This window comes from Puma concolor, chromosome C2 (assembly GCF_028749965.1).
Source record: "Puma concolor isolate L17-30 chromosome C2, mPumCon1.1.hap2, whole genome shotgun sequence".
Lineage (NCBI taxonomy): Eukaryota > Metazoa > Chordata > Mammalia > Carnivora > Felidae > Puma > Puma concolor.
Genome location: NC_141675.1, coordinates 103,957,093 through 103,975,121, shown reverse-complemented (window position 1 = coordinate 103,975,121; position 18,029 = coordinate 103,957,093). Strand labels below are relative to the sequence as shown.

The 18,029-nt window shown below is 41.7% G+C and overlaps 1 protein-coding gene across 1 annotated transcript in view; it reads right to left on the bottom strand.

Moving 5' to 3' along the window:
- MORC1 (MORC family CW-type zinc finger 1) overlaps nt 1-6,282 on the bottom strand; it is a 167,044-nt gene extending 160,762 nt beyond the window's left edge. The window contains exons 1-2 of the mRNA XM_086675499.1: nt 6,161-6,282; nt 2,029-2,082 (exon numbers count right to left, since the gene is read on the bottom strand). Of these exons, the coding sequence (XP_086531625.1) occupies nt 2,029-2,082; nt 6,161-6,225 (119 nt within the window). The 5' untranslated portion in view covers nt 6,226-6,282. The remainder of the gene's footprint in view (nt 1-2,028; nt 2,083-6,160) is intronic.
- Between the last annotated feature and the right edge of the window lie 11,747 nt (nt 6,283-18,029).

Genomic DNA, 18,029 nt, shown 5'->3' with positions numbered 1-18,029 from the left:
CCAACAGCCAAATGTGGCCCACCAACTGTTTTTATAAATAAAGTTTTATTGGAACACTATCATGCCCATTCATTTATATATTGCTTATAGCTGCCTTCACACCACAATGGCAGAGTTGAGTAGTTTCAACAGAGAACATATGGCCTGCAAAGGGGAAAATATTTACAATCTGAAGAAGGATGCTGACGCCCCCTGCCCCACCATGTGACAAGATTACTGACGACTCCCTTTTTTTTTTTTTCTTGTTCTTCCAGTTTTCTACAACACACAGATATTATTTGTGTATTTTTTTAAATTATTTTTTAAGTGGAAATTGTAAAAGAAAAAGAGCAAGAGCCAAAAGATCCTGGTTTTACTGTGAGGGGTGTGAGAGAAAGGAGAAAGACGATGAGGAAAGTGGCCTTAGCTGATGCAGCAGTGGATGTGTTGAGGGAAGGGAAGCTCAGAATAGTAACAGCCACCGGGATTCTAATCGGAAAATCTGAGTCTCTTCCAACACTTCCATCAGTCCCAACCCAAAACTACGCCAAATAAATCTGAATTGCTAGGTTGACTTGTTCAAAGCCTTCAAAGTTGGGCCCTTAGCTCCTTCCTCTAGCCAATTGCTGCTTTTAAGCTCCTCCTTTATAGAAATTCTGGAACTATCACTGCCATTTCTTGAGCATTTTCTGTGTGTCAAATAAGCACTGAATGAAGTACTTTTAAGCCTTCTCACATAATCCTTACCACAGCCACATGACACAAAAGTGTTATTATCTCCATTCCATAACTGTACATTATACAAAATACCATATACACAATAGGTCCTCCATAAATGCCACCGCACTGAAATGGAAGTTTTCAAAGAAACACTTTTTTTTTCTTTTTTTTTTTAACTTGAAAGGGTGAGGAAGGGCAGAGGGAAAGAGGGTCTCAAGTAGGCTCCACGCTCACAGCAGAAAGTAGGGCTCTGCCCTATGTGGGGCTGGATCCCACAAACCTGGGATCGTGACGTGAGCCAAAATCAAGAGTCAGATGCTCACCAACTGAGCCACCCAGGCGCCCCAAGAAACAGTTTCTTCACAGCGAAATGCCATGGGGTAAGGCACAGAAAAATCATTTACCTCTACAGCATATTAAGATATTTCATAATAAGCTTTGTACTTTAGCCCAGGTACTTTCTCTCTGATCAGCTGTTGTATCAGGAAGAAACGGTATCTAACTTAGATTTCAGTAAAATTTAAAAGTTAAACAAACAAAAAAGAATTATTCATGTCAAAGCATACACATATGTCTCAACATATGTGTACATGTGTATCTACATTAATACATATTTGATCCATTTTTTACTGCTGGGAAAAAAAAAAGGAAGAGGCCCCAAACCATCTCTTCACATTTTTTCTTGCTGTCCACAACATTGTTTTAATATCCTCTAGTTTTCATTTTGACAATCACAGGAAACCACCAAAGTCTTAAATGATATAGAATAATTTCTCAGGGACTTTATAAAGACCCTCTTCATGAGAAAACTAAACATCTTGACTAAGTCCAGTAAACAGCTTCATTTGATATTAATTTCTAGCATCTGAGCAGCCCTGGCAAAGTCAAGTGTCTGCTGCAGAAGGACTTCAGGTTGGCCATGGGGACCACTGAGAATGGCAAGGATGAAGGCACAGCCTGGTCCCAAGAGAGCACATGCCAAGCCCCTTAGACCCCTGAGCAACCTCGAGGCTGCTACTTAAAAAAAAAAAGGAGGGGGGGGCGGGTAGGCAAGGGATCCAGATTTTTTTATGTGGCACCTCCTGTTTCTTAAACTTTACAAACAATCCCTTCTCTTCCTCCTTTTCCTTAGAACTACGGTGCAAACTCCCACTATGAGGCAAACAAACACAAGGCAGGCTAGACTTGCTAAGAGGGCTGCAAGTTTATAGACGCTGCTCTGAGAATTGCCTTATTGATCACATTTCTCTCACTCCCTTGGGTCTGAAGTCAATTTTTCCTTGCCAATAACCTCCTACTACATAGGGGTAGTTCATGGACGAGCCTTACCTTGCATTGTCCAGCAATTCAGCCAGCGCTCCAAAAAGGAAACTGTGCGTGGTGCTGAAGAAGAAAGAGGGAAAACCAAAAGTTAAACCAACTCTGTAATCAGTGTTAAAAGCTTCGAGGTACTTGCAGACAAATGTCCTCCAGCTCAGGACAGATAATCTATTAAGGAGTTATTTCAGAAACAACTTTCTTAGCATGGTCAAGATTCTGAAGTAGATGTGGTCCATTACAAAGCCGAGCCTAAGAACACAATTGCCAAAGTAGCCCATCTGTTCCTAATAAAACAAAGACTTCAAGCAGCTTTCTGTACTTATGGCAAATTTACATGTTTTAAAATTGCTTTATAAACAATATTCAAGTGTGGTTTGGGTTTTTTTGAGAACTTGTCATTAAAATTGTCTTATTTAAGATAAAATTATTTCTGAAAAATCTTGATCAAAATCCTGGCACACTGAAAGGCCTTAAGACTCCATCAGCATGTACAGAGACTGGCAGGGGACCCCTGTTTGCCCCATTAGTCGATAGATAGATAGATAGACAGACACATAAATAGATAGATAGATATAATCTATGTATATTTTTTCAGTAGGCCCTTTTCTCCTCTGAATTACCTGTGGTCACTCTGCTAAATCCCCTCCTGCCAAGTCCTGGGTAACAAAACACATTAGACAGGTGTCTCTATTTATGCTTTGAAGGCTGAATGCTCATCTGTGGGTGAAATCAGGCTGCCTTCAGGGTCCCACACTTGCTTTTCATTTCCTGATGTGGATATTTCAATCAGCAACTTTATCACAGCATTAAGGGAAGATCCAGTCTGCAATTTCTTTTTATGTTTAGTAAACAGGTAGCAGAAACAAGAGAGACCCATTTATCAAAACACATCTGCTCATTTGTACAGGAAGAAAAATCATCTACAGTGTCTCAGTGATTCCAAATACCTCAGGCCATAAGACATTAGCTGAAAATTTATTTTAAAATATATCTATAGGGGTGCCTGGGTGGCTCAGTCAGTTAAGCATCCTACTCTTGACTTCAGCTCAGGTCATGATCTTAGGTTCATGAGTTCAAGCCCCAAGTCAGGCTCTGTGCTGACAGTGCGAGGATTCTCTCTCTCTTCTCACTGCCCTTCCCTCTCTCTCCCTCTCAAAATAAATAAATAAACTTAAAATACACACACCCACACATGCACATATCCCTTTTTTGGAAATTTTAAACTTTAAATACATGCTGATATGGGGTCTCTTGACTTGAGTCAGCTTTCAAGTTTATAATTAAAAAAAAAAAAACTACTAAATACTATTGCTGCAAAAAGATGTCCTTCACTCAAAAGAAGTTCAGTGTATAAAAATCTAAAACAGAGCAAATGAGAAGTATAGGTTATATGCTTTCCAAAAGCAGCATTTGGAACCGCAAACCTTTCTAGTGAATTTAAAACACAGGGTTCAATACACAAAAATGCAACATATAAATAATACTTCAGGAAAGTAACTGCAGTCATTCTGACAAAGAAATTCCGTAGAAGTTTCTGGACTATTTCACTGAAGAGATTTTTACAGACTGCCTGCCATATGCCAATGTGGTCAGACATGGTCTTCACCCTCATGGGGCTCAAACTAGTGGGAGGATATAGGAAATACACAAGTAAACAAACACACAAAGATGATATGGCAAATCTTGGTTAGATGTTATAAAGGAAGGGTGATGGGGAAGAGGATATGGTGATCAAGGAGAGCCTCTCTTTGTAGAAGACATTTAAAATTTTTTTTTTTTTCAACGTTTATTTATTTTTGGGACAGAGAGAGACAGAGCATGAACGGGGGAGGGGCAGAGAGAGAGGGAGACACAGAATCGGAAACAGGCTCCAGGCTCTGAGCCATCAGCCCAGAGCCCGACGCGGGGCTCGAACCCACGGACCGCGAGATCGTGACCTGGCTGAAGTCGGACGCTTAACCGACTGCGCCACCCAGGCGCCCCTTTGTAGAAGACATTTAAATTGAGCCCTGAAGGATGAGGAGAAGCCAGTCCCTTGCAGAGACAGAGTGGAAACACTCCAGCAAGAGAAGCAGTTGCAAAAAGACACTGAAGCAGAAAGGAGCCAAGGCCAGTATGCTCTGGCTATGGTAAAAAAGGGAGATCATGCTGAGACACAAGACAGCGGGGTCATGCCGTGCTACCTACCCCATGGTCAGGAGCTTGTACTTAGCCTACATGTAACTGGAAACCACTGTCATGTTTTAAGAAGAGTGACATGACATAGCTGGTTTACTTTTTAAAAATATCACTTTTGGGGGGTGGGGGTGCCTGGGTGGCTCAGTTGGTTAAGCATCTGACTCTGGGTTTCAGCTCAGGTCATGATATCACAGTTCATGGGTTTGAGCCCCATGTCGGGTTCCCCACTGAGCATGGGGCCTGCATGGGATTCTCTCTCTCTAAAATAAATAAATAAACTTAAAAAAAAAAATCTCACTCTGGGAGCTCTCAGGTAAATGGACCATCAGGGAGCAAGAATGGGAAGCAGAGAACCCAATTTAGAGGCTATGTGGAGTAACTCACAGGGGAGATGGTGGCTGTTTGGAACTAAAGGAATGGCAGTCCAGAGGAAGGAAGGAATCTGAGACATAATTAGTGATAGCGAGAAGAGGACTTCAAGTTGAATGGACCACGGGAGAGAAGCAAAAGAGAATTTTTTAAAAATCGATCCTGTTTTTACTGAGAGAATTCTCAAAGGAAAATCTACCTGGAGAAGCCGAGGAGATGCCAATTTGTATCTAATTTTGTTATTGTTGCTTCCTGCTGCTGTCACTTTTGTTATTAAGTTATCTGACCACCAGCTGATAATGGGATACAGGCCAGGGGAAACCACTGTGGGAGGAGGGGGCTGGGGAACAGCTGGGGTAACTACACAAAACTGAAGCTGAGGAAATTTCTCAAGATAAAATTCACAGTCCTTCCAGCATTTTTCTTAAAGTAAAAATTGCTATTTTGTCATTCGTCTTCTGCTTCAGTTAACTTTTAACTAGGTGTTCCATCCTTTCCAACTTGCAATTCTTCTCCAGGGAGATTTAAACATACACACACACACACACAAACAAAACTAAACACCTGCCAAAAATTTCCCTGTTTTACTTTTTTTTTTTTTTTTAATTACATGTTTGTCCCAAGCAGCTAGGCTATCCTTGCCTGGCATTCTTTACACTTCCATTTCTGTGGTTTCAAACCTGGTACATCACTTGCATCAGATGGTACTTTTGGTAAATCCAAAATTACTATAAGATTCCCCAAAACTGACCTACTATGAATCACACAGCAGTCACTGCTACGCTGTGCTGGGTTAGAAATGATGGAACAGAAAACCTCTGTCATCTGCCTCTGCAATCTTGAGTATGTGAAATAACACCCGATGAGTACCAGAAAGGCATCTGGGCCCGACAGAGAAGCAGGGTGCTCTAAGCAATAACTAGAATGTGAGGATTCCATCCTGGGAGAGGTTACATTTTTGGAAGGACTCAGGCCACAGAGGCTGGAATCGATAAATACAAATTCCTCTCTGGAGAGCAACTTTAATCTTTAAAATGTCAGTGTGCTGGGCAGAGAATTCAGAAGAGATAGGCCAGGTTGGTAGGACTGTGGTTCTGCTAACCCACAATTAAATACTTGGTTAAATGCTGGGCCTTCTTACCACTTGGTGTTATTTTAGAACAACAAAAAGATTTATAATCTAGGGGGTCCTAGGTAGCTCAGTGGGTTAAGCCCCGGACTCCTGATTTCGACTCAGGTCATGATCTCACAGTTGGTGAGATACAGCCTCAGGTCTCTGTGCTGACAGCACGGAGCTTGCTTGGTATTCTTTCTCTTTCTGCCCCTCCCCTGTGCATGCACGCACTCGCTGTGTCTCAAAATAAAAAAATAATTAAAAAATTAAAAAAAAGTTTTAGTCTAGCTCAGAATATGTACCGTTACCACCTTTTTATTTTTATGCAAACAAGTTTAAATAAATGATATCTCCATAAAGCAGATACCCAAGTTCTTTTTTTTTTTTTTTTTTTCCCAAATTGGGTATTTCGCTAGAAGGACCAAATTCTTCTTCACTATATGGGGACCCTCCCTTGTTCAGGCTCCACTGCGCACTCACGAGTTGGCGTGGATGAAATCCAGATGCAGCTGGGCCCGCTGGAGAGTAGCATACTTGTCACCCATGTCCTCCAACGCGTCCCGCGCGGCCTTTGGAGACAGGGACCCCCGACCCTCAGCTGTTGGCTCAAGCCCTCCTCCACGCCTTCGTCCGCACCAACGCCCACGCTCAAGGCCACGGACAAGCACCAGTTCTGCAAGCACGCGCTCCCCCTGCTGGTCGGAGGGCGAAGCTCACCCTGCGCTGTCAGGCCAGAAAAGTCTTTGTTCCTGGTCTTGGATCCACACTTTAAGCATGAGGCATCTTTGCTAGGCTCCTCTATCCACGCTGAGATTTATTTAACCTTCCTGCACAGTTGTTCCTATCATTCCCCATATGGTAAATGGAGCCCAAGGTTCGGATCAGAATTTGATCAGAAATGATGGCATGCACACACACACACACACACACACACACACACACACACACACAAAGAACATGAAGAATCTGAGTCAGGAGGTCGGGAGTACAGGGAAGGAAAGTAGGTAATTTTCCTTCACTTGCATAGTTTATTACACAGCACCAGAGATGAAGGCATTTTGTGTTCTAAGCCCAGCACTGACTTCCTGTGTTTCTTGGGTTGATAATGTTTTCTCCGATTGAAGAGAAGAAAGAAGAAAAGAGATCAGCCAGAAAGAAAAAGGAAGGAGGAACTAAAGGCAGTCAGAACAGAATTTGGACTTCACTGTAATGTTAGGCTTGTGTTCCAGGGGAAACTTTTTCACCTGCCAGCCATCAGTCAACTATTTGCTATGCTGGCCCAGCTCAAGAAATACACATTCTGTTCTGTTCCAAAAGACAGAACTGGGCAGGTACAGGTTCAGGGAAAAGGGAGGTTGAGGGTAAATGTAAGGAAGGACCGTGAACACCAGCTTTGCAACTGCTGTCGCTCACAAAGCACTGAATGCCAAGTCACTAAAACGTAAGGTGAAACAGGAGTTGTCCAAGAGGCTGTATGGAAAGGTCCTGGTGGTGATGAGAAATTAGTTGACCTAGTTACCTCTAAAAAGTGTTCAAACTCATTCAACCTAGGGCTATAGGACTTACAGACTAAGGTAGTTCAATAACACTCAGCAAAGATTTTACATGATAGTTTTAAAATCAGAAATGAGGTCACCCAGGCTCAGTCTGTTAAGAATCTGACTTCAGCTCAGGTCATGATCTCACAGTTTGTGAGTTCAAGCCCCGCATTGGGCTCTGTGCTGACAGCTCAGAGCCTGGAGCCTGCTTGGTATTCTGTGTCTCCCTCTCTCTCTGCCCCTCCCCTGTTCATGCTCTGTCTCTCTCTCTCTCAAAAATAAATAAGCATAAAAAAAAAAATGAGGACACCAAAGGGCACCTGGGTGGCTCAGTCAGTTACACATCCAACTTTGGCTCAGGTCATCATCTCATGTTTCAGGGGTTCAAACCCCTTGTCAGGGTCTGTGCTGACAGCTTGGAGCCTGGAGGCTGCTTCAGATTGTGTTCTCCCTCTCTCTCTGCCCCTTCCCTCTTGCTCATGCTCTGTCTCTCAAAAATAAAAATAAAAACATTAAAAAATTGTTTAATAAATGCTTGGGTGCCTGGGTGGCTCAGTCAGTTGAGTGTCCAACTCTGGGTTTCAGCTCAGGTCATGATCTCACAGATCATGAGTGAGAGCCCTGCATCAGGCTCTGCACTGACAGTGTGGGGCCAGCTTGGGATTCTCTCTCTCTCTCTGTCCCTCCCCAACTCACATTGTCTCTGTCTCTCTCAAAATAAACAAATAAACTTAAAAAAAATTTAAATTAAAAATGAGTATCTACTGAATAAAAATCTTGAACTAGATGTGTTTGTGATTTCTGGGCATCATGCAAGCAATGAGGCTCTCAGAAAAAAAAAAAATTGTCAGTTTTGAGATAGTCATTTTACTTCTAAAAAAAAGTAGTTTATCCGCTACTACATTTATAGGAATCAGGAGAGGAAGAGAGAAGTTGAATGACAACCCAAAGGAACATGATGCTCTACTTTAATTTGAAAACTGGAAGTAAACATAAACATTTCAAGTAATTTTCCTGATTGCATTTTTGTTTTAACAGTGGCTGATGTGGTGGTGTTTTGATCGCAAAATTCTCTTTACTAAGCAACTTGAGCTATCTTTCCAATTTTTCCTTCCATAGAACTTCAGAAATATGATATTTATTTTGATTTTATGGGCAAGAAAAGCTTGACAAGCCTCTTCTGGATTTATTTTATTACCTCAATTTCCGGCTGCCATCTCAAAGCAATCTACCATTGGGAGGGCACCAGGGCCACTCGCCTGTAATTAGTAAACGCTGTAATATCTAATTTCTACAGGGGGGAAGAGCGTGATTATCATAGAAGCAGGTCTTCTAATAATCTGAGCGGAGCCCTCCTACATTAAGTGGCCAGCCTCAAAGCACCAGACGGTACTGGTTGGCCTGGATAACAGGCGCTCAGGAGGCTCCATTAGCTACGCTAAAACAGAGGCCTGAGAGTCATCGCACACAACCCCCAAAAGTCTTTCCCCTTCCCCATGTCAACCCCACTTAGCCACGCTCTGGTCTGAAAGGTAAATCTTGTTCCTTTTCAAAGTATACCTTCAGGATTCTTTGTCTTAGCCACCTCCCTGGACCCTGCCTCAAGATTCATTTTAACATTACTGTAGTTTATGATACAAAAACACTGGAGAAATAATAGCGAGGGGACATTTAAAAATGAGAACATCATCTACTCATCTTATGATTGATCCTGATTTTAAGGAGAGTCAAAACACATTTTTTTTAAAAATGGGGTGGGTCACCTGGGTGGCTCAGTGGTTTAGTGTCCGACTTCGGCTCAGGTCATGATCTCACAGTTTGTGGGTTGGAGCCCCGCGTCGGGCTCTGTACTGACAGCTCACAGCCTGGAACCTGCTTCAGATTCTGTGTCTCCTTCTGTTCCTCCCGTGCTCGTGCTCTGTCTCCCTCTCTCTCAAAAATAAAGATTAAAAAAAAAATTTTTTTTTAATGGGGCTCCTGGGTTGCTCAGTTGGTTGAGCATCTGACTCTTGGTTTTGGCTCAGGTCATAATCTCAGAGTTCATGAGTTCAAACCCCACATCGGACTCTTCACTGACAGTGTGGAGCCTGCTGGAAATTTTCTCTCCCTCTCTCTGCCTCTCCCTTGCTCTCTCTCTCTCTCTCTCTCTCTCTCCCTTTCTCTCAAAAAAAAAAAAAAAAAAAAAAAAAAAAAAAAACTTTAAAAAAGAATTCATTTAAGAAGAGTCAATTTGGGATAAGAGACTCTTCAGCTCTTCCTAAGTAGACATTTCAGCATTACAACATTCATTTGCTAGTCACAAACAATGGCTCAAATCTTTCAAACTACACTCTCCCCCTTTCATTTAAATAACTTTGTATGAATCAACATCTTATTACTCTTCACAAACGTGACAATTTATAAACATAAAAATAAGATGCTTATACCTACCAACCATGCACAATGGTATGCAATTTCTAAGAATTATAATTAAGAAGTGACATTGACATATTATAATAAATACAGAAGGCAAATACTATTGAGGTAATAATGTTGAAAGATGCCAGTGACCCTCTATGGATAATAGTGAAATATCTCTGAAAGGAACTCACACCCTACTTACTTATTTTCTTGCTTTTGTGCAATTCTGAACCTGGCTGGTATATTTTCATCTCAGTCAACTCCATGTTAGACAATGGTAGGGTTTTCATTACATTGATTTTCAGTTACCCGTCTAACTGACAGTCTTTATACTCCATGTGCGTGACACTGTGGTAAGCTTCTCTGGAAACTGTTGAAGGTATGAGACCAACAACTTGCCCCCAAAATAATGATGGTTACATATGAGTTAGAAAATATAGTAGTCATCTTGGGTTGGCTAACTCATTAGCCATTTCCCCAACTTTCCTCTTCCCACCTTATTCTAAAATTATTTTTAACGTTTATTCATCTTTGAGAGACAGAGCATGAGTGGGGGAGGGTCAGAGGAAGGGAGATGTGGAATCCGAAGCAGGCTCCAGGGTCTGAGCCGTCAGCACACAGCCCGACACCAAGCTCGAACTCACAACCCATGTGATCGTGACTTGAGCGGAAGTCGGACGTTTAACCGACTGAGCCACCCAGGCGCCCTACCTCTTTCCACTTTTAAAACTGAAAACTTGCTTTCCCAGACTCTTCTGTAGCAAGGGGTGGCCATTTGACCAAGTCCTCATAACTGAGACAGAAGCAGAAGTCGGCTTAGTGGCTCTATGAAGGCTTTTGCTCTCCTGATAAAAGGCAGAGGCAGGGCTGGCTCCGTTTCCTGTCTTCCTCATCTCTGTCTTAAATACAAGCACAATGCCTGGATGTGGGGTGTCATTTGCTTCCTTGAGGGAAAAGTTAAGAGAATACATAAAGCTGTCCCAAAGCCAGCAGTCATTCATCTTCAGATTTCCTGGTGAAACGAAACTTAACATTAATCTTTATTAATTTAAGTAATTGTAATTGGTTTTCCTTTTACTTAGTAGCCAAAACTGTTCCTAACCAAGAGACAAAAAGTAATACCAGAAAGCCCCAGAAACATACTTTCTTTCCATCATTGAGCATCAGTAGAGAATTGTTCATTATGCGCTGTGATTTATAAGTCTTTTCCTGCCGGGGATGGTAAACGTGAGCTGATAGGAAGGAAGACACTCTAGACAGACACAGCCATCAGAACACAGAGACGGGAAAGGGGCAAGACATACATAGGTGTACGGAATATAATAACTGAAATCATCAGGCTACAGTTCAGGAAGCGACAAGGTTGGCCAGATAAGGAAGGAGAGCACCAAAGAAGAGTGTCAGCTGAGGTTTAAATGCTTGGTGTGACACATGATTTCGGGCCATTATTAGCTCATCCAGTGCATCAGACATCTGTTTGGTGAGAGCCAGCTCTGCGGTGGGTTCCAAGAATGTAAGCATATTCTGCCTTCAAGGGGTTACAGTTTAATACAGGCCAACAGTATCAGGTTTCAATGCAGGAAACAGAGACCATTCCAGGTATGTCAGACCCAGAGGAATATAACATGGGAAAATGAGTAGGTATAAAACCTCTGGAAGAGACAGAAGGGCCAAAATCAGGGGCCTGCCACTGACAATTGAATTCCGGCTCCCACCCTGAAGCTGTGGAGGAGAGGGCATCAGTCTGATGACAGCACTGCCACCACAACTGCCCCCAATCACCACAAGGACGGCTTCCATGTGCAGGAATGCTGAGTTGGCCACCGCCTCTGTGCACTCACACCCCATGGCCTGCACGGTAGCAGCAAAGCAAAGGAAAGCAACGTTTTTCATACCCAGAGCCTGGGCTGCTAAGGTGTCTCAGTGTGGTGTCTAGTTTTCCAATGTCTCTAACTAGAGAGTGAGGAGAGAAGGCACATGGAGACAACGAGAGACAATATACAGTTTCTACCACCTTAATGGACTTTAAAGCACCAATCAGTGCATTAAGGTGCTACAGTGCTTTGAGAGAAGTCAGGCTCCGGAGAGGTGGGTTAGGAAAGATCCCAAAGAAGCGATGGCACTTGAAAGATGAGGCTACATTTGCCAGGTGGACAGAGTCAGGACTGACATTCTAGGTGGAGTGCTGAGTTGAACCTGCGTGGACATTCAGTTAAGTAGCTCATCGTGTCTAGAGTGTGGCAAGCAAAGTGGGGCAGAGGGGTGGGGGTGCAAGTTTAGGCAGGCAAATCCCTGAATGCTATGCTGAAGAATTTGTAATGTATCCCATAAGGAGTGGGAAGCCAGGGTTAGGTCTTAAATGGAATCCCATGAATAAATTCATGCTTCATAAAGATCACTCTGGATGCATGTGAATACTAGACTAGGGGGGTTCAAGACCAGAAGCAGGGAGTGCAGTTGGAATAGCATTGCAATAGAAAGTGAGGAATAGATTCTTGAGCAGGGGAGTCTTGCTGTTAAGGGGAAAGAGATACACTGGATGATCTGCTGGCTTACTTGGCAGGAAAGGTCATCTTCAGAAGACTTGCAGTAAAGTGGAGAGGAGACAATGGAGATGAGGACTGGAGTGGTGCCAATGGAGAGAAAGGTACACATAAAAAGTCTTGATTAGGAAAACTTGGGAGTAGGTATTTCTAAATGGAATCAACAGGTAATAGTAAAAGCAGGGGGGAAATACAAGTGTGGGTGGCTTCATTTAGTTCTTCAAGGGTCTGAGGGAGGTAGAAAAGAAAGAGAGAGCAAAAGTTGCTCCATGCGTTTAAGCTTGAAGTCCTGGAGAAATGACATTGCCATTAATAGTATGGGCAAGTCACAAAAAATGACCAGTCTGGAAGGCAGAAGACAGTGAGTTCATTGTTGTCACGTTAAGATGTAGAATTAGGGGCCCTTAGTGGCTCAGTGGGTTAAGCCTCCAACTCATGATTTTAGCTCAGGTCATGATCTCATGGTCATCAGGCTGACAGCACAGAACCTGCTTAGGATCCTCTCTCACCTTCTCTCTCTCTCTGCCCCTCCCCTGCTTGCTCTCTGTCTCTCTCTCTCAAAAATAAATAAACATTAAAAAAAACTTTTAATAAAATAAAATAAAAAGATTTAGCATATCCTAGCAGAGAACTGTTAATATGCTTTAAATAAATATGTGGTTTCCGTAAAAAAAATAAACACACACACACACACACACACACACACACACACACACACGGTTTTTCTGTCTTCGGTGGAGTTAGCTACCAACAGGTTGTCATTTTCCAGTAAAATATAGTTTTGTATTATGGAAAATATTAGTGAACTTATTGAGTATTGCATGCCTCTGAAATCAGAGGCTGAGGAACCCATGGGAACAGAAGAAGCCAGTTAGAGGTACCAGGAAAGAAAGATACACACATAGGTAACCGTAATGGGAAGTGTACGTTTTGTGGATATAAGTTAATATTGTCAAGACTGACCAGAAAACAAAAATCTGCAAAGAAAACTTTCTGTACAAAAATTCCATTTAGATACTAATATCTAATTTCTGATTTGAGGCTATATATCCACTCAATAGGCTGCCGAAAATTATTATACACCAGCCTTGACTTGAGAAGACCAGACAGCGTTTTCTGTATTTGTATTTTCTGCGATTCATTCATAGAAAATGAAAGGAAGATAATGCATCCAGATTCCTCTCATGCTGGTTCCATTTTCTTTCAACAAAACCCCTTTAAAAACCATTGCAAATAGCCCAGTTTAGCACGTTATTAGAATGCAAAGTAATGAAACAAGACACTTTGATCTTCGGGGCACTCCGTAATAAAAGCCTTTTTAAAAGTTCAAAGGTGGAAAAAAACCTCACACATGTAAGGAAGGCTCGTACCTTGACCTTTGCTCATAGTACTTACAGACATGTAATGAATAACTGGCAATTCAAAGAAAGAGGTAAGCACATTTTTCCTCCTCTGGGGGAAAAAAAACAACCTCTTAAAATTACTTAGCTAACTCAAACTGCAGACCTTTGAAATGGAACAGATTGTCCTAGATATTCTCTGACAATTTTCAATTTTCAGTCTAGGGATCTTTCTTGCACATAATTGCATTGTCTTTCCCTTATATCATAACACAACAACATCCAGAGGATGCCTGATATGTTTTAGACACTCAAATAAACTTTTGTTTCTAATGTAAAATTTGCTGACTACATATATATGTATATATATTGGGAGATATATATATATATATATATATATATATATATATATATATATATATATGGAGAACACAAGCAGGGGAGGAGCAGAAGGAGGGGAACAGAGGATTTGAAGAGGGCTCTGTGCTGACAGGCTGACATCAGCAAGCCCAATGTGGGGCTCAAACTCACCAATCATGAGATCATGATCTGAGCCAAAGTTGGACACTCAACACACTGAGCCACCCAGGTTCCCTATATATATATATATTCTTTTTTTTTTTACTATTACCATACCCCTCCTATATCAAATTGCCACAAGTCTATTATTTGAGGTAAGCTCCAAGAATCTTGTAAAAAAATTTTTTTAGAGCAGGCACGGTTTTGTCTATAACCAAAGCCACACAACAGTTTTAAAATAGTTTTTGGTTTCATTTTATTGCTGAGTGTGAATTATCTTCATTGCACCATAAATGCAATATAACAATAAAGGAATAAAAAAATCCAACATGTAAAAGAAATGAGCCTGTGATGTGATGTCAGGGATCTTCCACCATCGGCTCAACGCTCCACCTTCTTTTTATTCGTTGCCTGAAATTTCTTCAATAAGGCATAAAGACTTTCATTTCATGAATCCTGCTGGAAGAAATAATAGGGTGTGGTGGAAAATTACTGTGAGCTGAAGGGAGAAGAAACTACTTGCAAGTTTCCATGTTGAAACACTGATGTTATCCTGCTCTTCTGGCTCAGAGGCATTTGCTATATGTTTCTACCTTGGATGGGGACTGAACAGTGTCCAGAGTAGACGGCTTGCTCTTAGACCTTATCCTGGTGGTGTGGTAAATGATGGAGTATCCTCCTGGGTCTGGTGAGTGATAATGTGTAATGCTGTTGGAAAACAACTAATCAACAAAAAATGCCAACAGGCTTTGATGTAAAATGTGCATATGGGGATTGAGAATCCACATCATTCAGGCTTCCAAATTCCATACCTTTTTCAACCAAATCATTCAGTTTTGGTGTGGCACAGGGAGGTTGGAGGTGAATTGTTCCTTTAGAGCCTGAGTCTTTTCCACAGTAGCCTCCTGACTTTGTATTAGTTTCTGTAACACATTTCTCTCAGTCTTTCTTTTGAGGGCAATCTCTTCCTCCTTCATTCTCCCACTTGTCCCTCTCCATTCCTAGAAGAAGCACTCTCTACCCTGTGACCAGTAGCCACTGAATTGGTAAATTTGGTTGTTGCCTTATTCAGAACATCATTTCCTGACAAAGCTAATCACTCCATCTTTTAAGGGACCCCCATAACTACGTAGCCTCTCACCACTGAACAGTGGTATTTAGAGTGGATATCACCACTCCATAGTGACGTCTCCTTTCCTCCTGTATCTAACTCTTCTAAATAAAATTCCCCATAAATACCAGAGGGGATGAAAAACTAATATTCATAATTATTATTATCAACGTCCCACTAGCAGGACTTTTCCCTAGAAAGGGGCATGTCATCATATGCTAAGGAGTTCAGGCAACCAGGCTCATTAGACCTGACTGGATTTACTAATTTTCTTCCCATTATTTTATCAATTTAGGAGTTCAGAACTATTTTTCAAGAGAACTGGGTGCATGATAGAATACTATATAGTTGGTCATATATCTACCGTTTCTTTTGTGTTTCACCTTCTCCTGGTACAGAAACGTACCCCCAATCTCTATCATGGTTTCATCTTTGTAACTATATCTCAATCAGAACATGAAATATCTTTGTTTAATTATCTTGGGCTGAATCCTAATGCTGCTTATTGTTTCTGGGTTTGTAGTCTCTTCTTTTTCTCATCTTCCTTTTTAGGACTACCCCTCCATTCTTGCCCCCACCTAAAGTTCTCTTCTTTCTAGCATTAAATTCTCATCTAGAGGGGCGCTGGGTGGCTCAGTTGGTTGGGTGTCCGACTTCGGCTCAGGTCATGATCTCACAGTTCACGATTCAAGTCCCGCGTTGGGCTCTATGCTGACAGCTCAGAGCCTGGAGCCTGCTTCGGATTCTGTGTCTTCCTCTGTCCTGCCGCTCCCCCACTTACACTCTGTCCCTCTCTCAAAAATAAATAAACATTAAAATAAAAATATAAATAAATAAATAAATAAATAAATAAATAAATGCTCATCTAGAATAACCCAAAGAGTATCCATCCTGAGCAGAAAGTCTGATGGTGATTGTGGAGAATATAGCATTTCTCTAACATAAAGAGAACAGGGGCATCAAAAGAGGCCAAGATTCAGGAACCATTACACCTCTATTAAAAGTTAAATGTCGGGGCGCCTGGGTGGCTCAGTCGGTTGAGGTCATGATCTCGCAGTCCGTGAGTTCGAGCCCCACGTCGGGCTCTGTGCTGACAGCTCAGAGCCTGGAACCTGTTTCGGATTCTGTGTCTCCCTCTCTCTGACCCTCCCCCGTTCATGCTCTGTCTCTCTCTGTCTCAAAAATAAATAAACATTAAAAAAAAATTTTTTTTAAGTTAAATGTCTATTCCTCATAAGAACCCTCTGTATGAGAATAATCAGAATTTCAAGAGCCTTGAAAACATGCACTAAGCTTGATTTTCTAGTTTCAAAGGATAATAGTCTCAGGTTTCCTTGAGAAAATGGATAACAAAGAAAAAAAGACCATAATAATACATTTAATGTCTACTATGTAACCTGGAATAAACCAAATAATCTAGTTTTTGGGCTCATGAGAAATTTGTGAATTCTATCTGAATAGACTCCTAAAAATGAAACCAATGTTGCTGCAGTATAGAAGTCCTCCTGTCAAGCTCCCTTCTGCCAAGTCACTCTTGCCCATACATACCTGCCCTGATGGATCTTCCTTCCATGAGAAAAAAAAAAAAAAAAAAGAATCCATCAATTTGTTGGTCACTGTCAGTAGGAAGGAGAACTAACATTTTACATTGGCCTCAACACATGAGCCAGAGATGCAAATCATTTAACAATATTGGAATTTCCCAGGATGGAAACTGGCTCAGTGGAGATGGAGAGAGGGAATATAGAGGAGCGGTCCTTATCTTGCTCAGAACTTTCCTCCATCCAAGAGAGAAAGGCAGTCTCCCCAAGGAAAGACATCACCAGCTGATAAATCCTCATGGAGCCTCTTTTCCTCCCTTGGATATCTTCTACTGACCTTCCAAACACTCCTATTCCTTAAGCAGAAACAAGGATTAGAAGAAGCAGAACTACACACATTTGAAGGGTTTTTCTCTTTGCTACTTGTTAGTGGCTGAATTGTGTCCCTCCCAAATTCATATGTTGAATCTTTAACAGCCCTCCCCTTCACACACACACACACACACACACACACACACACACACACACACCCATACTTCAGAATGCGACTGAATTTGAAGAAATGGTCTTTGAAGGGATAATTAAGTTCAAATGCGGCTGTTAGTGCTCTCATCTGAGCTGACTACTGTATTTATAAGAAGAGGAATTAGGACAGACAGAGATACGGGGAATGTATGCATGCACAGAGGGATGTCCTTGTGAAGAGGCAGCAGAAGGACAGCAGTAAACAACCCAAAAGAGAGGCCTCGGGAAACCAAAACTGCCAACACCCTCTCTTGGATTTCTAGTCTCCAGGACAGTGGGAAATTTTTATTGTTTAAGCCACCCAACCTGTGGTATTTGCTCTGGCGGCCCTAGCAAACTAACACAGCAACCCAAAAACAATCAATGGGATGCCATTTCTGCCATTCTTATCCAGCCTCTTTTGACTCTTGCCACATCCAACCCAGAACACAAAATTCTCAGTTTACTCTCCCTAGGCCCCCTACATACCCATGGTATTTCATTTTTATTTTCCATATTCCTCTCCTTTATCTTAAGTCCCCTCCTTTTTCCCCAAGGAAGCAAGAATTTCGAGCAATACTTTAAATCTCTTAATGCTACACCAATGTTGTTTTTATATGTACCAGACTAAAACACATGCACTTAGATTTTGAGCCTGAGAAAGTCACACTGCTGAGAGCTCAACTGTAGGTTATAGCAGAAAAAGCATCATGAAAGCATCATGATCATGATAGAACAGGCTACTTCAAATCTATACTAGGTCATCAAATTTATCTTTTGAGATTACCAGAACCATGGGAAAAGACTGCTTCCCTGTGGAACTAATAATAATGCCCACAGAGCTACCTGTAGA